This window comes from Trichomycterus rosablanca, chromosome 21 (assembly GCF_030014385.1).
Source record: "Trichomycterus rosablanca isolate fTriRos1 chromosome 21, fTriRos1.hap1, whole genome shotgun sequence".
NCBI classification, from domain to species: Eukaryota; Metazoa; Chordata; class Actinopteri; order Siluriformes; family Trichomycteridae; genus Trichomycterus; species Trichomycterus rosablanca.
In genome coordinates, this window is record NC_086008.1 from 4,762,814 (window position 1) to 4,787,839 (window position 25,026).

At 40.6% G+C, this 25,026-nt stretch overlaps 1 protein-coding gene across 2 annotated transcripts in view; it reads left to right on the forward strand.

Annotated features, from left to right (window-relative positions):
- Nucleotides 1–25,026, forward strand: part of ppil2 (peptidylprolyl isomerase (cyclophilin)-like 2) — a 52,491-nt gene that overhangs the window by 24,317 nt on the left and 3,148 nt on the right. For both annotated transcript variants that reach the window (XM_063017734.1, XM_063017733.1), the window contains 9 exons: nt 5,858–5,933; nt 7,586–7,692; nt 11,868–11,957; nt 12,600–12,633; nt 19,539–19,656; nt 19,748–19,804; nt 21,541–21,613; nt 22,766–22,828; nt 24,075–24,217. In XM_063017734.1, coding sequence (XP_062873804.1) covers nt 5,858–5,933; nt 7,586–7,692; nt 11,868–11,957; nt 12,600–12,633; nt 19,539–19,656; nt 19,748–19,804; nt 21,541–21,613; nt 22,766–22,828; nt 24,075–24,217 — 761 coding nt within the window. The remainder of the gene's footprint in view (nt 1–5,857; nt 5,934–7,585; nt 7,693–11,867; nt 11,958–12,599; nt 12,634–19,538; nt 19,657–19,747; nt 19,805–21,540; nt 21,614–22,765; nt 22,829–24,074; nt 24,218–25,026) is intronic.

Genomic DNA, 25,026 nt, shown 5'->3' on the forward strand with positions numbered 1-25,026 from the left:
TCAGGCTCTCGCTGCTTATTTTACTTTTCTACAGGAAATGTCTCTTTCATCTCTCTTCCTCTCAGGATCTGTTCTGCTCCTGTTAGTTAGAATGGTAGTTGATTGGTATGAATGGATGATGTAACTCCGGGCTGGAAGCTTTGCAAGCTCATTTTATTTCCAGAACAGAACCTATTTCAGAGCTCTGAAACACAATAAGGCATTAGATCAACTCAAATGTATAGTAAAATCATAACCAGAATCTTTATTTTGCCAGGTACCAGGGTGTACAAGGAATTTCTTTTGGTGCAGGTGTCGACTTATAAACATCTAATTAAATAATAGAAATGTATAATATATGTAAACAAAGAATAAATAACACAGCAGCAATAACAACACTGGGCCAGTGATAGCTCAGTGGTTAAGGTACTGGACTAGTAAACAGAAGGTTGCCGGTTCAAGCACTGCCACCACCAAGTTGCCACTGTTGGGTCCCTGAGCAAGTCCCTTAACCCTAAGTTGCTCATTGTGTAAGTCGCTTTGGATAAAAGCGTCTGCTAAATTCTGACAACAGTATAATAAACAACAACAGTATAATAACAACAGTAAAAAGAAGTAAATACGTTCTTGATTTCTTGGGTAGAGACGCATCCAGAAAGAAAACTTGAAGGAAGGAATGAGGAGGAGGCAACAACCCGGCTAACAGATTAATTTTACGCTAGCCCGCTACTGCTGAGATCAGAATCGAACTCAAGAGCTTAAGATCTCAGCACTGGGGGGCTGGTGTGTTTTACTGCTGCGCCACCCGGGCACCCAAAGCAAACGGATTAAGCAAAAATAAAAAATCACCACTATTCGTCACTCGTACGCTGCAGTCTAGTCTAAAACATCTTAATAAAGACCTGGGCGGCACGGTGGCTCAGTGGGTAGCACTGTCGCCTCACAGCAAGAAGGTCCTGGGTTCGATCCCCAGGCGGGGCGGTCCGGGTCCTTTCTGTGTGGAGTTTGCATGTTCTCCCCGTGTCCGTGTAGGTTTCCTCCGGGAGCTCCGGTTTCCTCCCACAGTCCAAAGACGTGCAGGTGAGGTGAACTGGAGACACAAAATTGTGCGGGACTGTGTTTGACATCAAAGACTTAAACTTGTGTAACCAGTAACTACCTGTTCTGTCGTGAATGTAACCAAAGTGTAAAACATGATGTTGAAAGGGCAGTGGTAGCTCAGTGGTTAAGGTAGTGGACTAGTAATAAGAAGGTTCCCGGTTCAAACCCCACCACCGCCAAGTTGCCGCTGTTAGCCCCTGAGCAAGATCTTTAACCCTCAATTGCTGAAAATTGTGTTCAGTCATAATTGTAAGTCGTTTTGGATAAAGGCGTCAGCTAAATGCTGAAAATGTAAATGTAATGTTAAATCCTAATTATAAATAATAATAAATAATAAAGACATGAGTTTATGTGAACGCCACTGCAGTATTTAATTTACAGGCAAGAAAATGCTTCTTTTTTATTAATTCTAAGTTCTCAAATTGGGGTTGTGCAAATAAGTAAAGTCTCATCATTCAGGGGGAAAAATCACCAGCGAGCCTGGCCAGTAGGGACTTCTGCACACTTCAAATCTTGACAAAGTGGGTCAGCGTGTGTGTGGCGGCATTATGAGGTGAATCCTGCCTCTCAGGCACCACCAGCATCACACAGCAACTGGAGCAGAAGATGCCACCTCTCCTAATCTGTGATGAGCAAATGCCTTCACACCACAGCTCCAGAGCGGGAATGTTTTACTGATGCTGGCATTCGTACCTGGGCAAACGTGCAAAATTTTGCTTTATTTTACACCGTGCTACACTACTGGTGCATAATATATAGCCAAAAGTATGTGGACACCCTTTCTGTTTGATAAGTTCAGTTCTTTTAGCCACACCTGTTGCAAACAGGCATATAAATCATTTCCGTGAATTAATTTTCTGGCATTGTCTTGTTCCAGCATGTTTGCCCTCCCACACGTGCAAAACAAGAGCCATAAAGGTTTTAACAAGTTTAATGTTAAGAATTAAAGGTTTGTTTGTCCCAGAGAAAAACAAAGTTGCACAAATTGGAAGTGTGTGTCAAGTTGCTGGCCTCTTCTTTACACCAGCCAGCAGTGGACGCCTGTAGGGGGGCTGTGCCACGCTGTGCCTTACATGAACCCTTTACTGCTCATGCTGGCACTTCCACCAGACAGCAAAGGTCACAATGGTATTGAATGGTCACTTTTCTTCAGTCCCTCAGACACCAATAATTGTCCCTGTTGCAGACTATCACTCACCTCCTCTCACATGCTTGCAGTCACCTGCCTGAGCTGGATTCTCACAACTAGTTGTGCCAGATAGATGCCTGGCCAGGTTGAAAACACCGCTGAGAGCACTCCTGAGAGCCCAAACTCTGTTATTTATTTATTTATTAGTATTTTAACGTCATGTTTTACACACTTTGGTTACATTCATGACGGAACAGGTAGATACTGGTTACACAAGATTCATCAGTTCAAGTTTAATGACAAACAGTCATGGACAATTTTATATCTCCAATTCATCTTACTTGCACGTCTTTGGACTGTGGGAGGAAACCGGAGCTCCCAGAGGAAACCCACGCAGACATGAGGAGAACATGTAAACTCCACACAGACTGGGAATCAAACCCAAAACTTCTTGCTGCTTCTTGCTGAGGTGACAGTGCTACCCTCCAAGCCACCGTGCCGCCCTCAAACTCTATGTAGGGGTGGACTAGAACAGGGGTCTTCAACCTGTGGGGCGTGAGTGCTTGTCTGGGGGGGGCGCGAGTGCCTGACCGGGGGGCGTGGCATTACGAGGTTTTTTTACTTCTAAAACTAAAGCAATTCATTTTTCACCCACGGGAGACAGATTTCATTAGTCTGACTGACCACGCACTCAAGCACGCTTAATGTTATTCAGTTCAGTCTGAAAAAAAAAAACTTCAAAATAGAGCTAACAGTGAAGATAAACTGGTAACAAAAGCTGTTATAAAAACGGTAAAAACTGCTGTTATAGGACGTGTGTGTGTCTTTAAGAGAGACGCTCTGTTCACAGTATCGATGTGATTTGAAGTGATTCATGAGTCGATTCATTTTCAGCGCAGTGTAAGTTTCTTTTCTCACTACAGAACATTTTGTGTGACTTTTTTGTGTCACTCGCTTACCTTAAAAAGCTCAGGCTTAATTATACTGAGTATTACCACAGAGCGGGAGCCGACTCAGAGTCGTTCTGTCTGTGGAGCTAAACGTTTTCTGTCAGTCAGAGCAGATGATCCCGAACTAACCAACTTAGTAACTGATGAACTTTTGTCTATGCTTGACTCTGTGAAGTAACGTTTTCTGCTCTCATCTACATCAAAAAAAGCAAGAACTGCTTACGATTTACCAAAGTGAACCACGAATTTATATAATGTGCTGATAGAATCGGCTCTGATGGGATTGGGCTGGATTATCTTTTAGTAAGTAATATTTTCAATCAGCAAAATTGCAACATATGTAAGATGTGCACAACGTTAATTACGTTATTTTAGCTTGTCAGAAGCTTTCTCAATGATTTCTGTGCGGTGGTTGACGAAGGGGAGGGGGCACGCGCAAGTTCGCGATTGGCACACGAAGGGGGGGCGCATGTCCAAAAAGGTTGAAAACCCCTGGACTATAATATTAGCCAGCTGTGGTACCTGAGCACCCCAAGTGGATGTGAACTTTTAACCTCAACTGTATGTTGCTTCTAAATTTGTGCAGTGCTGCTATTAACACCTACTACAGACAAACCCTACTTTCAAACAACACACCGGTATGGAAACAACAGCAGCATGAGTGTGACCAGTCAGTCACTGTGTCGTGTCGTGTCATGTTGAGGTTGAAATGTTGAAATTCAGCAGGATGTTACACCATTTCAGTAGTGTGACGCTGTCAAGCATCTGTCGTGCCCCGACTATAAAACATCACTTGCTGAACGTTGATGAGTGCTGCTGTGTTTTGTGCAGTGTGTGTAGGTGCGTTACAGAGGCATTTCTTCACCCTTATATTGCTCTTGGCACATCTGATCCCATGCTTTCACCTGTATTAATAACTCTGCTAGCTCAGACAGTTTAGTGCCATTGCTTTTGTTGGCCGGGCCAGCGGGATGAATACTAGCTCGTTGTAGCCAGACTCGCTGCTACACAGATAGCTTGGCATCCAGGCTTAGCATGCTTTTTATCCAGATATCACAATGTGAGCTTTGACATTTATTTAAGACTATATCTTGGCAGACAGGACTGCTGTCAAAGGGTCGTAACTTTGTGTGGAGTGTTTGGAAAGCAAAAATAACATTACAGTTAGTGGAAGGAACTCTGTATGGGGTTTGGAGTGCAGCTTCTTCTTATGTAGTTGTAGGCTTGTCTTTGTCTGTAGTTGTTAGCGTGTCTTTTCACATCGTAATGCACTCGGATGAGTTTAGGCAGGGCTGTATGTGGATTGTACGGTTGAGCAGTGGTGTGTATGTGTAATATTCTGTGCCAGGCTTGGTTTAGATACCAGGGTGCTGCACATCAGGGTGCTCTGCAGTGGAAGGGACCAGCAGGTCAGTACAGGACACTGGATTCTCAGAACAGTGTTTCCCAGCATTTATTTATAGCAATATTCCATAGGCTGTAAATGAAGAGGCCAGAGATTTTACATTGCTGCTCAGTTCTGCATTTTCCAAAACATCTAAAACATCTCATATGAATCTATCAAAGTCAACCACACTCGTGAGATTTCAGTGATTTCTGCACCTGTTCTTTTTCTGTGACCAAAAGGTTTCACTACATTTCTTAGTCCTAACAAAACCTTTAATAGAAATGAGTTCATTCATAAATGCATGGTGGGGAATATCTGGCAACATAGAGCAACTTGGATTTTTGGCCTCTTAATTCCTCATGAGAAGTGATTGAGTAAAGCTGGCGAGTTGGATGCTCACACAGAGCCGTATCGCTTACATAGAGCCATGCGAAGCTCCATGTGACTCCGGGACTGGGGATCTAGTCACATGGTGCCCAGCATGGCTCTCCATATGCGATACGGCTCTGTGTGGAAACCCAGCACTGGCAGGTGATCCTAACAAACCAAAAGCATGATGTGACAAAACCAAACCAAAATAGCCTCCACCAAATGATCCACAGCTGCTCCCTTAAATACCTTAAGCAATTCACCTTAAACGAGGAGCAGCTGTGGATCATTGGCTACAATCCAATCAGAGTAGAGGAGTCGTAGGCTTGATAACCTAAACAAACCACCTCCAACATGTGCTCCCGGAGAGAGGGGCGTGGCACATAAACATGGCTCCAGGAGCACAAAGAGGCTTGATTCGTGACAAGAATACCCTTCCATGATAAATAATCTACTGATAACACAACCTTAGTCAGATTTCCAGTTCCTGGGTCTCCTGGATCAGATAAGCGGTTGTGCAGGCGGCAGTGGATTCACAGTCTGGATTGGAAATGACTAGATAAAGGGGGGGAATCCAGTAAAAGAAAGCCACAGGCCCAGACAAATTAGCATGTTAACCTAGGTGGGGGGGTTAGAAGTTGTCTGGCAACATGATTGACAGGTAAATAGAGACACTTTCTTGTTCTAATGTGGTTCAAAAGAAATTCAACATATTCCAAAAGTGTTCTGACCTAAATACTAACTTCCCCATTAACATAGAGACAGGAAGAAGAATAGACCTGTGGTGTTCCACTGGGGGATAGAAACACCTATTTTTGTCTTGCTTGATTTCTAAATTCATATCTTATTTTCTGCCAGCTTTACTCATAAAAATCTTTGCTGTTTTGACCTTTTCAAAAAGAAGTATCAGCCTTTCAGTTCTGTTTTTCTCTTTGTGTGTAGGCTCATTACTCTACAGGGAGAGTTTCTGCCTCCTTCACCTCCACTGCCATGGCTCCAGCCACCATACATGAAGCAGGTAAGGCTCTCACGTAGAGAGGAACAAGGCAAAAGCAGATTTTTGGAATATCAAAGCCCCTCAGCAGACACAGTTTTTTGCTATGCAATAGCTGTTTAGTCAAGTCAAGTTTATTTATATAGCGCTTTTTACAACAGACATTGTCTCAAAGCAACTTTAAAAAATCCAGGACCAACAGATACAAAAACCCCTGATGTGCAAGCCGAGGGCGACTGTGGCAAGGAAAAACTCCCTTAAAATTACAGGAAGAAACCTTGAGAGGAACCAGACTCAGCAGGCACCCATCCTTCTTGGGTGGCCTGGAGGACACAAATCATACAAACACAGAATTAAATGAACTAAAAGTTAGAACTGGTAATAAATAAATAATAATAATAGAGTTGTTTTTCGGTCTAGTCTTCAATAAGGTAAGTAGTGAGTTCTTGTCAGTCTTGGTGCAATTACTCCAGACCCGTCACATCCGGCAGGAGCAGCATCGTTGTCACGGCAGTCTCGACTTCAATCCTTAACCTCGGCGGGTAAACAGGTTTCCATCAGAATGCCCTCGGGGTAAAACAACAGAGAATGTAGTTAATAATGTACAATGCTAGTTGAGTAAAACAGTTTTACAGAGAATTTTAGACTCCGGCAGCCCTAATTATTACAGCAGAACTAAAAGGGAGAGCGAGCAGGTAACAAGGTCATGAAGGCTTTCATAGGACATCAGCGCCCACCTCCCCACCATCATCAGCACATTGTGTGGTCAGATAAACATGGTGCATTTGCCTGACAAAACAAGCAAACCTAAATCTCTTACTCTGATAGTGTTTTAAACAAGAGGGTCAGTAATAAACTAATTATGCGTGTAGCTTTGGTTATTCCAGCAGTTTGACTTGCCTTAAGCACTTACTGATCTTACTGATGCAGCAATATTTAATAGTATGAGGTAAGACTCACTGGATATGAAGGGGGAAGAGTAATAATAACTGATCCTACTTTAGCTTAGCAATTGTAAAAGGTACTAGTTACTAGTTCATTAACTCAGTTTCCCTTCTCTTCCCAGGTCATTGCTAAACCTGCATGAAATTGTTTAAAAATAAGGGTAATTCGGGGTGTATCCAATGCAAATGATATTCAAATGAAGCTTTTAATGACGTAAACTTCGATCAGTGCTCATTTTGATGCTTTTTGTGCAGCTGTAGGTTTAAACGCAGAGTATTTTCTAATCTGATCTGTGGTGGGGAGGTGCACTTGTCGGAGCTCTCTTAGTGCCGGTCCCAAGCCCAGGTGAAAACAGGAGGGTTGTGTCAGGAAGGGTGTCTGGTAAATGTGGATCTGCTGAGGTGACCCTTGAATATGGATGCAGCAGAGAGGAGAAAAGAAAAAAGAGCATTTTATAAACACTACAGTGACATAAAGGATTAACGGCAGAATATAAATGTGTTAAATGCATTTTCTGTATCGTGTGCACCAGTTTGGTTGCTTTCTTGTAAAAGATTGTAAAAGGGAATATCTGTGATTTGCAGATGGTCAGTGTTTGCTAATCTAAGATTACAATAGGAATTTGGATAATAAGCTATACAGTCACTAAGCCATTTAGAGCTTTATTACTATATACAAGGAAACATTGAGGTTTGTTTTTTGTAAGAATTTTCTCTCCTTACCTTTATCAGATGCCATAGCAGACGACACGGTCCGATACAGTTATGTAAAGAAAAAAGGCTACGTCCGTCTGCATACCAACAAAGGAGACCTAAATATGGAGCTGCACTGTGATAAGGTACGAGTACACAAACACTGACAAGGCTGAATGAACACACCTGACTCTGAAGTGAACATCGTGTGCTTTATGTGTAATATCGTTTAGAATCATATGTAATGTCCTGGCACAGGACCAGCTAGGATTTAAATTGGATGTAAATGAGCTGTAAATGCAATAAAGCTTCTACCAGCAAGTTTTTTGCCTTGAGTAAATCCTGAGGGTTTTTATTGTTTTTAAATAACCACTTTCTTTTGAGCCTGAAATAGAGAACAGGAGACAGAAAATAGCATCTGATAAAGCAGGTTGTATTTTATTGGTAAACCTGCTAAAGCTTCAGAATTGTGTGCTCAGGTGGTGCAGCAGGAAATCACATTACCACTCAGATTTTTTTATATTTTACAATGTTTCATCACAAAGAAGTGAATACAAGTCATTACTAAAAATAAATCAGAGAAAAAGCTGCAGAAGTGTGCAGTTTATATACAGTATATGGATAAAGTGGACATCATGGTTGCTCGGTGGGTAGCGCTGTTGCTTCACAGCAATAAGGTCATGGATTCGATTTTCAGGTGGAGCAGTGCGGGTCCTTTCTTTGTGGAGTTTGCATGTTCTCCCCGTGTCTGCTTGGGTTTCCTCCCACAGTAAAATCACATGTAATTGAGCTTGAACTGATAAATCATGTGTAACCTGTAAACTACCTGCCTGTCAATAATGGAACCATAGTGTAAAACATGACCCTAAAATCCTTATAAATAAATGAATAAGTAAAATATAAAGACAAAATTATTGAGAGTTATTCAGATATTTCAAACACACCCATACCTATCAGATGTGTAAATCAACTATGTAACATGGATTCTATACCTCCAAATATGTGGCATAAACGGTTTGGGAAAGGCCATTTCCTTTTCCTCCAGTATGACTCTTCTTCTTTGCACAAATCAAGATCAATAAAGATGTGATTTGGTTTGACAAGTTTGGTGTGGAGAAACAGAGCCCTGACCTTAACCTTGCTTAAAACCACTGGAATGATTCGTAACCTTGATTGTGAGCAAGGCATTGTTGTTGAACATGGGTCTCTGACCTTGGTGTTCTTTTTTCCTAAATGGGTGGCACGGTGGCTAAGTGGGTAGCACTGTCGCCTCACAGCAAGAAGGTCCTGGGTTCGATCCCTAGGAGGAGCGGTCTGGGTCCTTTCTGTGTGGAGTTTGCATGTTCTCCACGTGTCTACGTGGGTTTACTCCGGGTGCTCCGGTTTCCTCCCACAGTCCAAAGACATGCAAGTGAGATAAACTGGAGATACTAAATTGTCCATGACTGTGTTTGTTATAACCTTGTGAACTGATGAATCTTGTGTAATGAGTAACTACCGTTCCTGTCATGAATGTAACCAAAAAGTGTAAAACACGACGTTAAAATCCTAATAAACAAACAAACAAACTCCAAAATCTTGTAAATAACCTTTCCAACAGAGTAAAGGCTGCCACTGTCTTTAAAAAAAAAAAAGTGCGTCCACCCAAGCACAAGTAAAAATATAACAATAATTAATCTTTAAACAATCCTTAGATCACAGTATGCAGCACTCTTGTACTGACAGTAATTTCTACTGAACAGAGCAGTGGAAGACGTCTCGAGTAAGGCAAAATACTGAAATTTTTTAAGTGAAACCAGCAAAACAAAGGACAGGAGAGGAAATTCCCTTCCACTCGTTAGGAGACTGTGGCTGTAGATCTAACTAACTTAGCCATTGAGCGCCGTGATTACAATGTAATGTCCAAATCTGCATTTGAATCTGCTTGATCTACTCCTCCTAAATAATGAGTAACTGGAGGGCTAATGGGCTAATAATAAGAGCTAATGGCTCACAACAGTTTGCTGTATTTGACGACAATGTTTGGACTCTGGAATGCTTTTGAGGCACAGTGTCGACCCAGTAAACTGTGTGTTGTAACTCTGCATGTGCTGAAAGGACGAAAAAAAATTGTGACATGTGACATGCATGTAAACACACTCTCTCTCACACACACACACACACACACACACACACACACACACACACACACACACACACACACACACACACACGCTCACACGCTTTCCCAGACACAGTCAGTCTACCCCAGATACATTACATCACGTCTAGCACATCGAGAATAAACATACAAGTGCCCTTAAGTTCTCCTTATCTCTACTTCCTCTTTTCATGATAAAAACAAGCACAGCCCCTCTGATAGGACACTGTGTGTATGCGTGAGACAACCCTCCCCAGTGTCAACCCCAGTAACCGGGCTCTGTTTTGCCTCCTTTCATTGGTTGTGCTCCTGCCAAATCAGGATAAAGGAAAGAAGTGGCAGCGATAAGAAAATTAGCCTCGTCTCTCCTCCCTCGTTTTGTCCTCTCAGCCCGTTTCCCTGCCAGACACGGTGCTGTAGCCCAATTTGTGGCTCTGCTTTTGTTTTTGCTTTTCTCAACCTCTCTGACCTTTCGCAGATTTACAGTTGCATTGTAGTGGAGTGAGCACATTTATTCTGAAGGTTAGCCACTCATGCAGCCTTTCCCATCAAACCCCTTTATTCTTTTTTTATTATTATTACAGTATTAGCTAATTGCAATGATGTGAGCATTATCTTATAGAATGGCACTTGTGGGTAAGTGAGCTAACTTTAGAATTTTAGCAGGTTTAACAGTAACCAGCCAAATCATTACTTCCTGTGGCTGCCATTCTGGCTCAGGTTAAACTGTGATTTAATTCATTCGAACAACATCTGAACCAACCAAAACAAGTGACTTAAAAAAAGCTACACTTCATTTCTTTATACAGGCTATAGGACGTTGATTATATGCCTGCGGGTACAGTTTTACTGGGAAACACTGGGCACAAGGTGGGAATACACCAGACAGGGCTCTGCACATCCTCCCAGACGTAGCCAATCATGTCTGTTTAGATGTCCGGTCAGCTGATGGCATTGCTGAGATTTAAACATTTAGTGTTATTTATTTTAAAAGTCCCCTTTTCCCAGTTTAAGCCATTTACACTACATAGTTTGTATTATATAGTCTATATTCTAACAGTGTAATATAGTATGTTATAGTTATAAACAGCCTATCGACTTTCTCTCAGACTTTCTAACTATTATGTGACTCCACTGTTTTGGCACATTTAGAATTGGGTTCTTAATGGCATGGCTTTACATTCTTTACATTTTGCTCTTAATATTTAGGTGTGTTATTTTTTGACAGTAGATGGGCATTAATATGAAGTTGGCATCTCATTGGCACTAACAGCCTGTTCTTTTTTGGGAGGGCTTTCCAAACAATGTCGCATGACCAGAATGTGTTTAGTAGGGGGCTCTGTGCAAGCAATGGAGATCCTCCACATTAGACACATCAAAACATGATTTTATAGCCCTCACAGGAGCTGTCCACATACTTTTGGTCATACTGTTTATGTGTAATGAAATGAAATTAAAGTGAAGCTTCTGTGGAACTGTCTGATTGTCTTGCTAATACGTTTGCAAGCTATTCTAATCATCCAGTCATTCAGGAGCAGTGAGATTAAAATGTAGATGAATTCCTAACATATTTGACCCCGGCTGATGGCCTTGATGAAAAAGCTTTTACTGGAATTTGCTTTCTAATAAGCTGCGCTGGAAATAAAAAGAGTTTAAGGCAAGCTGTAACCTAGTGGGTAAGGTACTGGACTAGTAACCAGAAGGTCGCTGGTTCAAGCCCCACCACTGCCAGGTTGCTGCTGTTGGGCCCTTGAGCAAGGCCCTTAACCCTCAATTGCTCAGACTGTATACTGTAACTATAATGTAAGTCGCTTTGGATAAAGACGTCTGCTAAATGCTGTTAATGTAAATGTTTATAGTTTAAGTTTTAAAAAAAACTAACTGTTATATACCAGATACAGAAACAAAGCCATTGTATTGCTGTTACAAATGTGCCAAGTTCTAATCATCAAAAAAAAAATCTGTATTAAGGCCACATTGATGTGGTCTTGGTTCCCAAATGCTTCTGTAACAGCCTTCACTCTTTTGGAAAGGCTTTTAATAGATGATGGAAAATGATTACATGGATTCACTTATTCACTTTTTTGCCAATCAATTAATGATGTGAAATGCATCAGGCTTCATACTGATCTGTGCTGTGCCTAATTAATTAGAAATTGATGTTGCTTTTTTTTTTAACAGATTCCTAAAGCGAGTGAGAACTTTATAAAGCTGTGTAAGAAAGGATACTACGATGGAACAATATTTCATCGTTCCATTCGAAACTTCATGGTAAGTAAGAGTGAACAGTGAACAAGGCTCATGCTGATGTTAAATATTGTGGGTTCAGTATGCAGTTATGAGCCAAAACATTACAACCATCCCCCAAAATTGTGCATGACACGGTCAAGGATATATCAAATGTTGAGCTGATGTTAGTTACTCGTAGTTCACATACTGTTTAGGCCGTGTTCCTGTTTTGTACTTGTAAGGTTTTTGGGTGGCGCTGACACTTATTTGTATATTATATTTATATTTTCAGCATTTAGCAGATGCTTTTTCCCCAAAGCTGCTTAGAGTACTGTGACAGTATACTGTCTAAACAACTGGGGGTTAAGGGCCTTGGTCAAGAGTCCAACAGTGGCAACCTGGCAGTGGTGGGGCTTGAACCAGTGACCTTTCGATTACTGGTCCAGGACCTTAACCGCTAGGCTAAAACTGCCCATAATGATTTGTAAATGATAAAATGCATCGGGTTACGGGAAATGAAAGTGGAAAGTATTCATAACATCTGAACTATGAGAACCGATTAACACTGAATGCTAAAGTATTTGCTACTGTTTCTCATGCCAAGTCTGTCAGCTTGGTATTTCAAATAATGGAATTCATCATTAATGACTTGATTGACCTGATTGTTGTAATTCTGTTTTGCAGATTCAAGGAGGAGACCCAACAGGCACTGGGACAGGTATTAATATTCCATTTTATATTTGTAGATTTACTGTACATACTATGAGTGCTTTTCATTATAAAACTAGGCACTCGTGTGGCACAGCAGTAAAGTATGCTAACCCACTACCACCTAAGATTTAGGGATCAAGCAGTGCTATCAGCCAGTGGGGTGTCTGCACGGATATGATTAAACACTCTGAAGTGTTGTGGAACGCCTGCCTAGAGAACTGGAGGTCACTGTGGATGCAAAGGGGAGTGGGGATGGATTTGTATATAAATGCCCATGGTTTTGAAGTGGGGTGTCCAACAAGCTCATGGGTCAGTGTTTACATACTCTATCCATTAAGTGTGTTTGCATTACACAGCGTTTATGGAAATATATTTTATAGGCCTGATGACTTATAGACAACATAGCATGAATAAATTAGACCCCACATTTTATGAATGAAACTACAAATGACACTATATTTATTTAAATAGGCTCTTGGGTGGCACATTCATCTATTATGTTAGCAAACCTACATCTCAGCGTTGCTATAAGGCTTCTCTGAATCTTTTAATAATGTTATGTACTGTAGGTAAAATCTGGGAATTAACTTGTGCACTTAAACTGTTTTATTTGTTCGTTTTTACCATCCGTCCCAATTTTCTGCATCATTTTCACACATGCTAGCAGATTCATCCTGGCTGGTTGCCTGTTGAATGTAGGAGAGGTCACCTTCCTTGGTAGGTGTTAGAGGAGCTCTTGACTGCTTCAGTAGGCTTGAAAGTTGCACTGATGCATAGAAGAGCTCGAGTGTGTGTTTCTGAACATGAGAAGTGTATTTGCGTCAGAGTTTCAGTCGGCAGGGCTGAATGCTTTTGTGTGCTGAGTACCGGGAGTGTGTTAGTGTTTCACTACAGCAGCAACAAAACCATTAAAAGCCTAATTACACCAATGAATTCCTCTAATCACAGTTTAAAAGGCAAACCTGTAATAACTAAGATGCCAAGGGGCTTTTACACTTGCTAGCTGGCAAAATCTGTAAGAAAAATCCTACATTTTCTGTTATCAGCTGAATGAAACTGTTAATCAGATTTAGCTCCTGTTCCATAATTTCTTCTGATATATGATTGCAGTCTGCTTTAACTATACAAACATGTTTAACTATACAAAATATCATTTAATTGCATTTTACACATTTTCACAGTTATAGGACATGGCTTTACCTAAATAAGGTTATAATTAGGGCCCTACTGAATTCACAGAAAAATGTGCTTAATTTCACAGACCTCATTCTTCAAAAATCACAGATTTCATGGATTTTAAAATAAAAGAGACACATTTCACAGCAGTCATTAAACTACACTCATAAATTGTAAGATAGAATAAATGAAAGCTATAATACACAGCACAGCTACCTTAATAGTTGGATGTAAACCTAGAACATTCAGCGACAGTCTCAAAGCCGAAACTTCTGTCCGTGTTTTCACACCCCCCTCTGCGTCCACATAATCGGCTGGAAGTTTTCCAAACTCAGCTACCTGAGTTGTGTTTTTAGTTGCTTTAGACTTTGACATCTTGGACATTTTGTCTAATCGATTGCTAGTGTAACCGAGCGTCTTTAGAGTTTGCTGAGTTTATAAAGTAAGAAATAAACTCTACATAGACAAACTGTCAGGAGCAGAATACTTTACTGGCTTGTTCTTTTGAGGTGTGGCACAGAGATGATCACGTGTGTAGAGAAGCACACTTTTCCATTGATTATGCCACTACAGCACAGAAAAGTCTGTTACACTAACTTCATCACTGTATGATTGCTAGGACCGCCTCATATTGCATGTTGCGCTTAATACGGTACGTGAATGAAAAATGTTACATCGCTAAACAAACTGTAAAGTCTGAATTTCACACCAGATTGCATACACGGGAAACGGTTCATTTCGAGGTTCATGAGGCGATTTTCACAGCTGTGAATTAGTTGGGGCCTTAGTTATAAGGGCTGCTCATAAAATCTTCCAACTGGTCTCCTCGTCCTTTGTGTTAATTAAAATCAATTGTTTTATAATTTCATATATAAAGTATTTTGTTTTCTTCTTTTTATCGAACACAAAAATCTGATATTTGGACGAAGCTTATAAAGCAGAGTTTATATTATAATTTGATTTCTGCTTCTTTTTTAAAGTACTACAGCAGGCAGTCACAGCAAAATGTCAAATGTCTGTAGTAAATTAATCAAAATGCATTTTTGACATGGGGTTACTGCTTAGAATCAACTTGAGGGTGCAAACTAACCTGCACAAGCTGAATGAAACTGATTGATGGTGTTTTTTCTTTAAATTGCCCATAATGCAAATTAAATACCAAGTTCCAGGTAATTCCCAGGTCAGTCAGCCGAAGTCTCAGTTTAGTGCTGATGACGTCCGTGCGGAGTCACAAGTATGTCTGATTTCCTTGTGTCAACTCCTAAGTCGGGGAAATTACCCTTTAAGTTGATTTTAGTCTACATCAACATTCCTGTCCACATAAATAGACATCTGTTATGAACAGGAGAGGGATTACCCATGAACCCTATCACTCACACTGTCTCACACATAGTGGAGGTTTACAGCGACGCACAAGCTTATACGTCTTACTTTCCTGGGAAAACTGCACAATAAATACAGCCGTGACCTCTGGACCAGCTAATGCCAACCGTCTTACATGGCTTTCAGTATTTATTTGTTTGGGGAGTTTGAGCCTGTAGCCTGCCGCATACTGGTTTGTTTTTTTATTTGTTTGTTTGAAGCTTTACTTTAAATGTATTTGGACAGAGTAGATACCTGAAGATTTATTGTTTTTTGTACTTAGGCTAAAGTACAAGTAAAGGTTGTAGCTACCAGTTTTGCACTTAATGTAATATGAAGGGTGGTCGGGTGGCGTGGTGGTCTAACATCACTGCAGAGAGTTCGAACTCTCAAGTTCCAGTCTCAGCAAAGCCACCGACCTGGCCGGGCGTCCACTCAACCACAAATGACCGTGTTTGAGGCAGGGAAGGTCAGACTTCTTGGGTTTAGTTCTTTAACTGTCAGTGTAAAAGCTCGGCTGCAGTCAGTTTTCTCGTCTGGTTTGATTTGCAGTGACGGGATTTTCATCCACTTTCCACAATCTTTTCCCTGCCTTTTTTAATCAAGCCAGTGGCACAGGGGATCGGAAATGTCAACCAGGCCATAAATTATGCAGAAATACCACCTGGCTACTGTTTACAAGTGCCAGCAAAATTTTAAAAGGCGCGGTGGTGAGAAGTAACGCATCTCGGCGTGAATCTGGCAGCCGCTGAGCTTGCCAGTGAAAGCCTGATCTTGGATCAGCTTCTGTGTAAGGACGTTATTGAATTTATTGGGTGTACACTGCTCCAGAGGCAGAAAGGACTTATGATCCAGTAATTGTTTCAGACCACTCGATGAGTTAAGTTTAGACATTAATACGGGTTCAGGAATTCTGGTTTATGGCCGTGGACACATGAACACACACACAGTCTCCCAGTATGAGCTGCTCTACCTGCAGCGTTTTTGATTAGCTGAATGACAAGTTAATTAATTCCCCTGCTTTGGGGGTCTTTGGCACAGGCGAGTAAATTTATGGCGGAAAAGACTCACGTGGGGGTTATGTCTGCAGTTCTTTAATCCTGGGGATGTCTTATTTCAGGTATTTAGGAAGAGAATTTAATTAAATCAGAGCGCACTTGTTTTATTGGTTTGTCTATAAAGTCGCTTCTACTGACTTCTTGTTATACTGTGGGGAGAAACAAGTCTTCTGTCACTGCTTTGTTCTTTAATAGGGTTCTAGTGAATAAATCCACTTTAAATTTATACACAGTTTTGTACCTTGCACATATGAATATGAACAAAGTGTGTACTTCATAAGCCCAAGTGTGTTATTATTATATGTACTACATATAAGTATTTTTAGTAGCTTTAGTAGCTGTTTGTAGTTCCAGCTATAGATGAGGTGTCCGCATGATTTGGAATGTGGGTCTAAAACTTGCAATTTTAAAATCCTTTATACACTTTTTGTGGTTACAAATTTCCACAGACACAGTCCAGAATGTTGCGAAAAGCTCTCTTAGAAGAATGAAGGTTGTTATATAAGGTTGTGGTCCCCCATTCATCCCTCTTCCATTTAAATGCCTTTGATTTTGGAGTGTATACTACAAGCTCATGGTCAGCATGCTTATCCACACCTTAGATTTTGTTTCCTTTGGGCAGCACGGTGGCCCCCTCCGCCGGTGTCCCCTAAAGGGAGCAGCCGAGGAAATAGATAGAGATTTAGTTTCCTTTCTGAATAAATATTTCCAAAAAGCCACAATGAACAAACATATTAAATAAAGTTACATTTTTTAGTCTAAAATTATGTTTTAATCATTCAGTCACTGAACAAAGAACAGGGGGGCGGCTGATCACAGACATTAGTGTGTGAATCTCTGCACATGATACTGCACTTTGTGAGACCTCAAACCTTCACTTGACCTGTGAAAAGAAGTGACCCTCCCTGATCAGGAGGTGGTGGTGTGGGGTATTAGCAGTAATGTGAGGGAGGTTTTAATAGGACATGACTGGAGTGGGTATAAAATAAAAAAAAATAATAAATAGAAGAAAAAACAAATAATTAGGATCTGGGTGTAGTGTGCCATGCCATCCAAACACAAACTAGTAAAGGTGAATGTCTGATAGGAGTCCATTATCTGATACTGTGTGTCTCTTTTATTTCCCTGCTTTTCCCCCTCGGTCGTCATTATCATTGCATCATTGGTTGTATGGTAGTTTGTCACGGCCATTAAATTTAAGCTTATGAGATCTATAAAATTTTGTTTTGGCAAATGAAATCTATTTCTCTTTGTCATTCCTATTATTGCTTTACGTTATACACGACCTCGACCGGCAGCAAATGCAATTGTGTAAAGCACTGAATTTAATTAAACGTTTTATTGCCTGTTATCTATCACTGTTTCTAACAAAAAATTCCTCTTCAGGTTGTTTTCCGCTCTCGATTTATTATCATCTTTGTTTCTTTTTTTTTTCTCTCATTTCTTCCATTTTGTTCTCTCCTTTTAAACACCTCCTTCACTTCCTAACTTTTGTCTTACTCATCTTCCTACCTATTATTTCCTCCTGTATCTCCTTTTCTCTTTCCTCCTTTTGCTTTTTTCTTTATAAATTTCTTTATTCTTTTCCTTCCTTTCCTGTTCCTATGTTCGTTTCTCCTCCTGTCTTTTATTTTGGCTAAATTTACAACAACCCTCTTGGTTTGTTGCTAAACTGCTTATTTTCTTTCCTCTATTTCCTCTTGAGCTTTTCTTATTTTTATTCGTCTTTCTATTTATTCTCCTTTTCTTAATTTACTTCCCTCCTCTGCATCCTGCTAACCAACTTATTTTCCTCTGTTTATTTCTAGCCTAGATTTTTTTCTTTTTATTTCTTCCCTGCTCTGTTCCTTCTTTCATCTCTCTACCTCCTTTCTAATCCACTTCTTACCGTCTTTACTTCATTAATATTTACATTTATGGTATTTAGCAGATGATTTGACTCAAAGCGACTTACAAATGGGATGAATACATTTTGCTCGAGTGCGGCACGGTGGCTAAGTGGGTAGCACTGTCGCCTCACAGCAAGAAGGTCCTGGGTTTGATCCCCAGGCGGGGTGGTCCGGGTCTTTTCTGTGTGGAGTTTGCATGTTCTCCCCGTGTCCGCGTGGGTTTACTCCGGGTGCTCCGGCTTCCTCCCATAGTCCATGACTGTGTTTGATATAACCTTGTGAACTGATGAACCTTGTGTAATGAGTAACTACTGTTTCCTGTCATGAATACAGTTTGCACAATTGAGGGTTCTTTGCTTAGAGGCCTAACAGCTGCAACTTGGTACTTGAGGGGCTTGAACTAGCAGCCTTCTGATTGCTGGCAGCCTTTTAATTACCTTAACAGCTGAGCTACCACTGACCACTTTTCTGTCTGTGGTTTTATTCCATTTTCATTCCTTCTTCTTTCTTCATTTCTTCTTAACCTTCTCGTTTTCCTGTTTCTTTTTCCCTTCCTACCCTCTTTCTTCTCTCCTTTTTTACTTTACTGACCTACTCCTTTTCTTTCCTTTCCTTTCTGTTTTATCCCCTCCTCCTCTTTTTACCTACATTTACGTTTACATTTGTAGCATGCAGCAGACACTTTTATTCAAAACAACTTACAATTATGACTGAAAACAATTCAAGCAGTTTAAGGATTAAGGGCCTTGCTCAGGGCCAAACAGTGGCAACTTTGTGGTGGTGAACCAGCAACCTTCTGAATACTAGTCCAGTACCTTAACCACTGAGCACTGTGGACATACTCACTTCTTTCTTCTTTTCTAACCTTTGTGACCTACATCTGCTTTTTTGCTGTTTACTTTCTTCAGAACCCTTACTTCCCTTATTTCTTTTTCTTCCTCCTTCCTCTATACTACTATAACAACACTTCTTTACTCATTTCCTTCTTTCTTTTTTTTACATCTACTTCTCTTATTTGTTCTTGTCTTTTCTCTTTTCTTTATCATGTTTTTCCTTTTTTTAACCGTTTTCTTTTATTATTTTTTTCCCCCTAAATAATTCTTGTTACTATAACCAAATAGGTCCTGGGTTCGAACCCCAGGACGGTCCGGGTCCTTTCGGTGTGGAGTTTGCATGTTCTCACTGTGTCCACGTGGGTCCAAACACGGTCCAAAGACATGCAAGTGAGGTTAATTAGAGATACTAAATTGTCCAAGACTGTTTGACGTTAAACTTGTGAACTGGTGAATCTTGTGTGGCGTGTAACTACCTGTCCTGTCATGAATGTAACCAAAGTGTGTAAAACATGACGTTAAAATAAATGAATAAAAACTAACTGTTACTATAAACAATCTAACTTTGTTTTTCTCTCCCTGTGTGTGTACCAGGCGGCGAGTCATTCTGGGGGAGGCCGTTTAAGGATGAGTTCAAGCCCAATTTCTCGCACACTGGTCGTGGAATACTTAGCATGGCTAATTCCGGCCCCAACACCAACAAATCTCAGTTGTAAGAATCCAATCTGCTGTTTTGTATGTGAAACCATCATTTTACAAAGTAAGGGTATGTCATGGCTAATAGCTTCTTTTGTTTTTTGCAGCTTTATAACCTTTCGCTCGTGCACATACCTGGACAGGAAACACACCGTGTTTGGCAGGTAATTCTGTTGGGACTGAAGAGCAGTTGTATTTTGGCACTGTTTGTGATGATTTCTGTATTTTGGTTCCTTTTAGACGAGTATCTGTGTGCACTGCTGACTGTTTGAAATGTTCAGCGAGAAATGTCATGTTTGCTGTGTAAAGTGTATTCAAGGGGAAGGCATGTCTACTGTTCCGGCAGAACATTCCTGAAGACCAAAACACACACACACACACACACACACACACCTTTCAGAACCAGTTATGTGTATTTGGCTTGTAGTTGTAATTCACTGGCTCGATTTGAGGTTCAGAGGTAGTCTGAACCACTGACTCCTGTTCAAACACACAGGGACACACACTTTCAATAAACACACAAGCTGAAAGTACACAGTTCAGTACAATCCAGACTTTCTTAACCTGGAACTAAGAGACCCAACAAAACCGACCCCACATTTTCCCTCTCCATTACAGGTTACAGTGTCAGTCCAAACCAGATTGATCTGTTAGAACTACCAGATGGTGTAGTGGCATTCAGTACTCCATAGAGTGCTCCAGAGTCCAATAGTGCTCTTTATTATACCAGACCGGCAGATATTGGATGTCTCCAAGCTGCTCTTATGTTTATATATAGTATCTCTGCAATAGAAACTTGATATATAAAGCTCTTAACAAACAATTGTGCTCATAGTCCTTCTAGAAGCAGTTTGGAACTCGCTGTTCAAGTTTTTTGTCCCACTTCCTGATTTCTTTAATTTGTGCATATTTGTCACACCAATGAACAGTTGCGAACATTGATATTTAGGTCTGCCCTTCTTATTATGCAGCTCTTCTAATTTTTATCCAGGCTTGGGACCAGCACTAGGCACACAAACAAGCGCACCTCCCAATTTCTAGGCTGTTCAGCCTCCGACCCCCTCAGACTTAGCCAATCATGTCTGTATAGATGCCTCGTTAATCGATAGCATCATTAATATTTTATTTCAGTTGTACAGGGCTGGTGTATTTTACTAATTAAAACGTTATAGAAAACAAACTCAACATAAGTAAATGCACAACACAAGTATAAATTATTATTAGTATTTACTTTATTGATGGAATAAGCTATATGTGGCTCACTCCATATTCATTTTTTATTTTTGGAATGAAATGTTCAGCCAGTTTATGGTCGTGTCCACATACATTTAGCCTTCGGGTGTGTAGTTATACGAGCGATCTTCAAAAAGTTTCCTCACTTTTATATTGTGGTTATAAGCGGTGAGGGTGGGAGGAGGAGTAATCGGTCGTGTCTGAGAGACTGAGAGCTTATAGTCCGGATTTAGCTCCATCTGATTTCCAACTTTTTGGACGCTCAAAGAAGCTTTAAGGGGAAGAAGATTTTCATGTGATGATGATGTGAGAGCAGCGCTGCATCAGTGGCTACGAGCTCAACCAAAAACATTTTTGCTTACTGCATTAAAAAGAAAAATGCATCGGAAGGTGACGATGTACAAAAGTGAGTTTAAAAAAAAGTGCAGAAACTTTTTGAAGAACACTCATACTTTACTTAATTTAATTATCAAAATCACATTATTAAGTTCATTCAGCATAGGGAATGATGATATTGGTGTAATATTAGTGACTTAATGACTAAAAAGTCACAGAACTATGATGCATTTTTGACAAAAAATAAACATTAATATTTATGTATATTTATGTAAACATTATATATTTATGTATCTATATATTGACCAAGAACTGTGTTTTTTTTTCTCAGGGTGGTGGGTGGATTTGAGGCCCTAACAGCCATGGAGAATGTGGAGAGTGATCCAAAAACTGACAAACCCAAGGTACAAACAAAACCCCTCTTCCTCCTCTCTGTCCTCACTCAGATCTTTTATTTAGCAGAAAGGTGCCAGTCACATCTGCCACTAATGACCAGAGACGTGGATTTTAATGCACCTCTCACAGATTCCTGCATCACCTGCTGTTTTTTTTGTAGATTTTCTCCGTTTCGGAATCTGTAGAGGAGTTAAACTGACTCAGTCGAGCTTTTATCATGACAGATGATTTCTCTCAGGGATGATCCTGACTCACAGCAGCCAAGTACACCAGTCTCCTCTCCTCAGTCCAGTCACCATTAACCTGTTTCATGATGCATTTTATTTCTTTTCCTTTTTTGTCATGTGCTCTTGCTTGTGGAGATAAACATTGTGAAGTACAGTTGTGCTTTTTTTTTGTAATCGCATTACATTTGCTGAGTTTTAATTCCCAGAGTTACTTCAGTGCTTTAGTCAGTGGTTATAATTTGTGACCTGCAACACATGGACACGAAGCCCACACTTTTCTAAATTAGGGAATGCACTGGTGTGGGTCTTAAATTTTTAAAACATTCACCACTACCATGACTTTTATGTCGCTGACGAGTGTATGTAGACCTTGGCAGTATTCCTATAGATAATCACCTGTGACGTATTTTTTCCAACACTAAATGTGGCACAGTAGTCTAATACACTAGATCACCACTAGCCACGGAGTGTTGGAGCTCTGGAGTTTGAATCTCAGAGCGCATAAGGGCCTTCTGTGGGAACCTGCCGCTGGTTGGTACAAAGAAGTGCTGCTCTCTATTATTCCCTGTGCAGGCGCCATCGACCAGCCAGCAGAGGCCGCAAATGCAAGAGTAAAGAGGAATCTCTTGATGCATGCTAAATAATCCAGGTACACAAATCCACAATGTTAAATCAGTTCATCTGGACCAAACTTTAGAGGAATCACTTCAGCCTTCTCACCCTCAGACATAGCCTGTCACGTCTGTATAGGTGCCGATAGACCAATAGCTGAGCTGAGATTTCAACTCAAGCGCCCTTTTTTCTTTTATTTTTTTTTACTTGTGGAATTAAAGTCTTTAAAACCAGCAGCATTTATCCTTCTTTAATCCAAGATTATTTGTAATCTCTGTCTATTTTCTTCATGTTCTTCCTCTGTATTTCTGTCACTCACAGGCTGAGATAAAGCTGATCAGTACTACAGTGTTTGTGGATCCGTATGAGGAGGCAGATGCACAGGTGGGTGTTAGATCCCTCTGATGGTGATTACTGGTTCTGTCTTCATTTCTGCTGCTGTCCAACTGCACTACAAAAATAGGCTAAAGGCATATGGCTCCCACTTCTTCTTTATCATTATTTATTTATTACTGACTTATTGCGTTCAGCAGTATAAATAAATAATATGCTTCTCTGTGGCATCAGTTTGGTAAAGACTCTTTTCTGTTCCAGCATGATTGTGCCCTAGTGCACAATGTGAGATGCATTAAGATGTGGTTTATCACGTCTGTGTGGAGAAACTTCAGTAGCCTGGACAGAGCCCTAACCTTAATCCTTCCCCACCGGACACTGGTTATTGACTGACCTCATATGTCGTCATTTTACTGGATTGTCTAGTGGGACTCAACAATGAAAGAGTCACAACAATAAATGTTGCATCCAAATGCATAAAGATTATGTAGTCAAACCTTTTAGTCTTCTGGAAAGGCTTCCCACTAGATTTTGCAACACTAACCTGACTCACGGTCAGCATTTCAATTCACACCAAAGGTATTGGATGCGGTGCGGTCAAGTTAGGTTAGGTGCGGGACACTATGCAGTCAAGTTTTTCTACATCAAACTAACCAAGCAAACCATTTCTCTGTGTTGTATCACCACTTTGTTGTGGTGTGATAACTGCCATTCTGAAACAGGAAATGGCATTTCCCAAACTGTTGCTATGACGGTAGATGCACACAGTTCCCTAAAACAATACGTTATGCTGTTACCTGAAACCCAGAGCCCCGCCCCAAAACAACACAAAACTTCTGGCATCTTCCAAAACCAGATTAGTCTGTCAGACTGGCCTGGTAAAGCCTGACCCATCTCTCCAGAGTCGTGCACATGGTGATGTTAGGTTTGTGAGCTGCTGCCATAGGATCCGGATACTTGAAGCATCAAGCAAACAGTGAACAATTCCTGAACTGACTTTGCTTCCTGAGTCAGTCTGGAGCTTGTTGTAACTCTTACAGTTAAGGATTACTTTAATACTCACTGGGCCTGTTCAATTTACAGCTGATGAGTATATAACACATGACCTGTTAGCAAATAAGCTTTCTTTACTCCCTTACTAAAATAAGTGCCCACATACATGTGATCATGAAGTGTTTAACTGTTATATTAACTCTGGGTTTGTGTGCAGTGTTGATGTGTGTGTAATATTAGATCTGCCACCTCAGTCTGAACTGTTAACCGAACTGTGTGTGTTTGTGTGTGCGCGCGTTTGTAGATCGCAGCTGAGCGAGAGAAGGAGCTTCAGAAGCAGGAAGAAGAAAGAGCTCAGACTTCAGCCTCCACCAGCAAAGCTAAAGCTGAACAAGGACCCAAAACATTCAGACCGGGGGTCGGCAAATATGTCAACATGGCAGCCACGTAAGCGCGTGCACACATACACACACAGACATCTCATGCTGACCAAAACCACTGTGTAAACGTGACATAAAACACCTAAATAAATAAATAACTCATGCTGACCAAAACCACTGTGTAAACGTGACATAAAACACCTAAATAAATAAATAACTCATGCTGACCAAAACCACTGTGTAAACGTGACATAAAACACCTAAATAAATAAATAACTCATGCTGACCAAACACTGACAGGACAAGTATTGCGGCACCTCTTTTAATGAATCTATGTGTATCAGCCACAACAAATCCAGTAAAAAGACACAACCAAACAGTGTTAACAAGATGCCGTATAGGACATCCAGCCCTGACACACAGACACCTTCTCTTGGGGGAAGATGTGCCAAACTGCCAGTACTGTGGTTCACAATTGTCAATAAAACATATCCTGACAGATTGCCAAGCCATCGAAGATACCAGAAAAATATTTTACAGAGACGCTAATATGAAAGACCTCTTCGAACGCAATAACCCACAAAAAATCCAGATTTTTTTTTAATTACCTAAAGATTAAAAGCCAAATATAGTACATTAACTTTCACTTAGCTTAAACTAAGGTTTTGAACCCACCTCTAATGCCATGTACATAGCCTAATTGAGCTGGAATGGCAATAAACACAAACAAACAAACTGCCACAACAATTACAACCAGGTGTAATACATCAATTTAATAAAAGGAAATGATATGCATCCAACTTTTCGGCAACAGTTTAGGGAAGGCTCTTTCCTGTTCCAGCATTACTGTGCCCCATGTACACAAAGCAAGGTCTA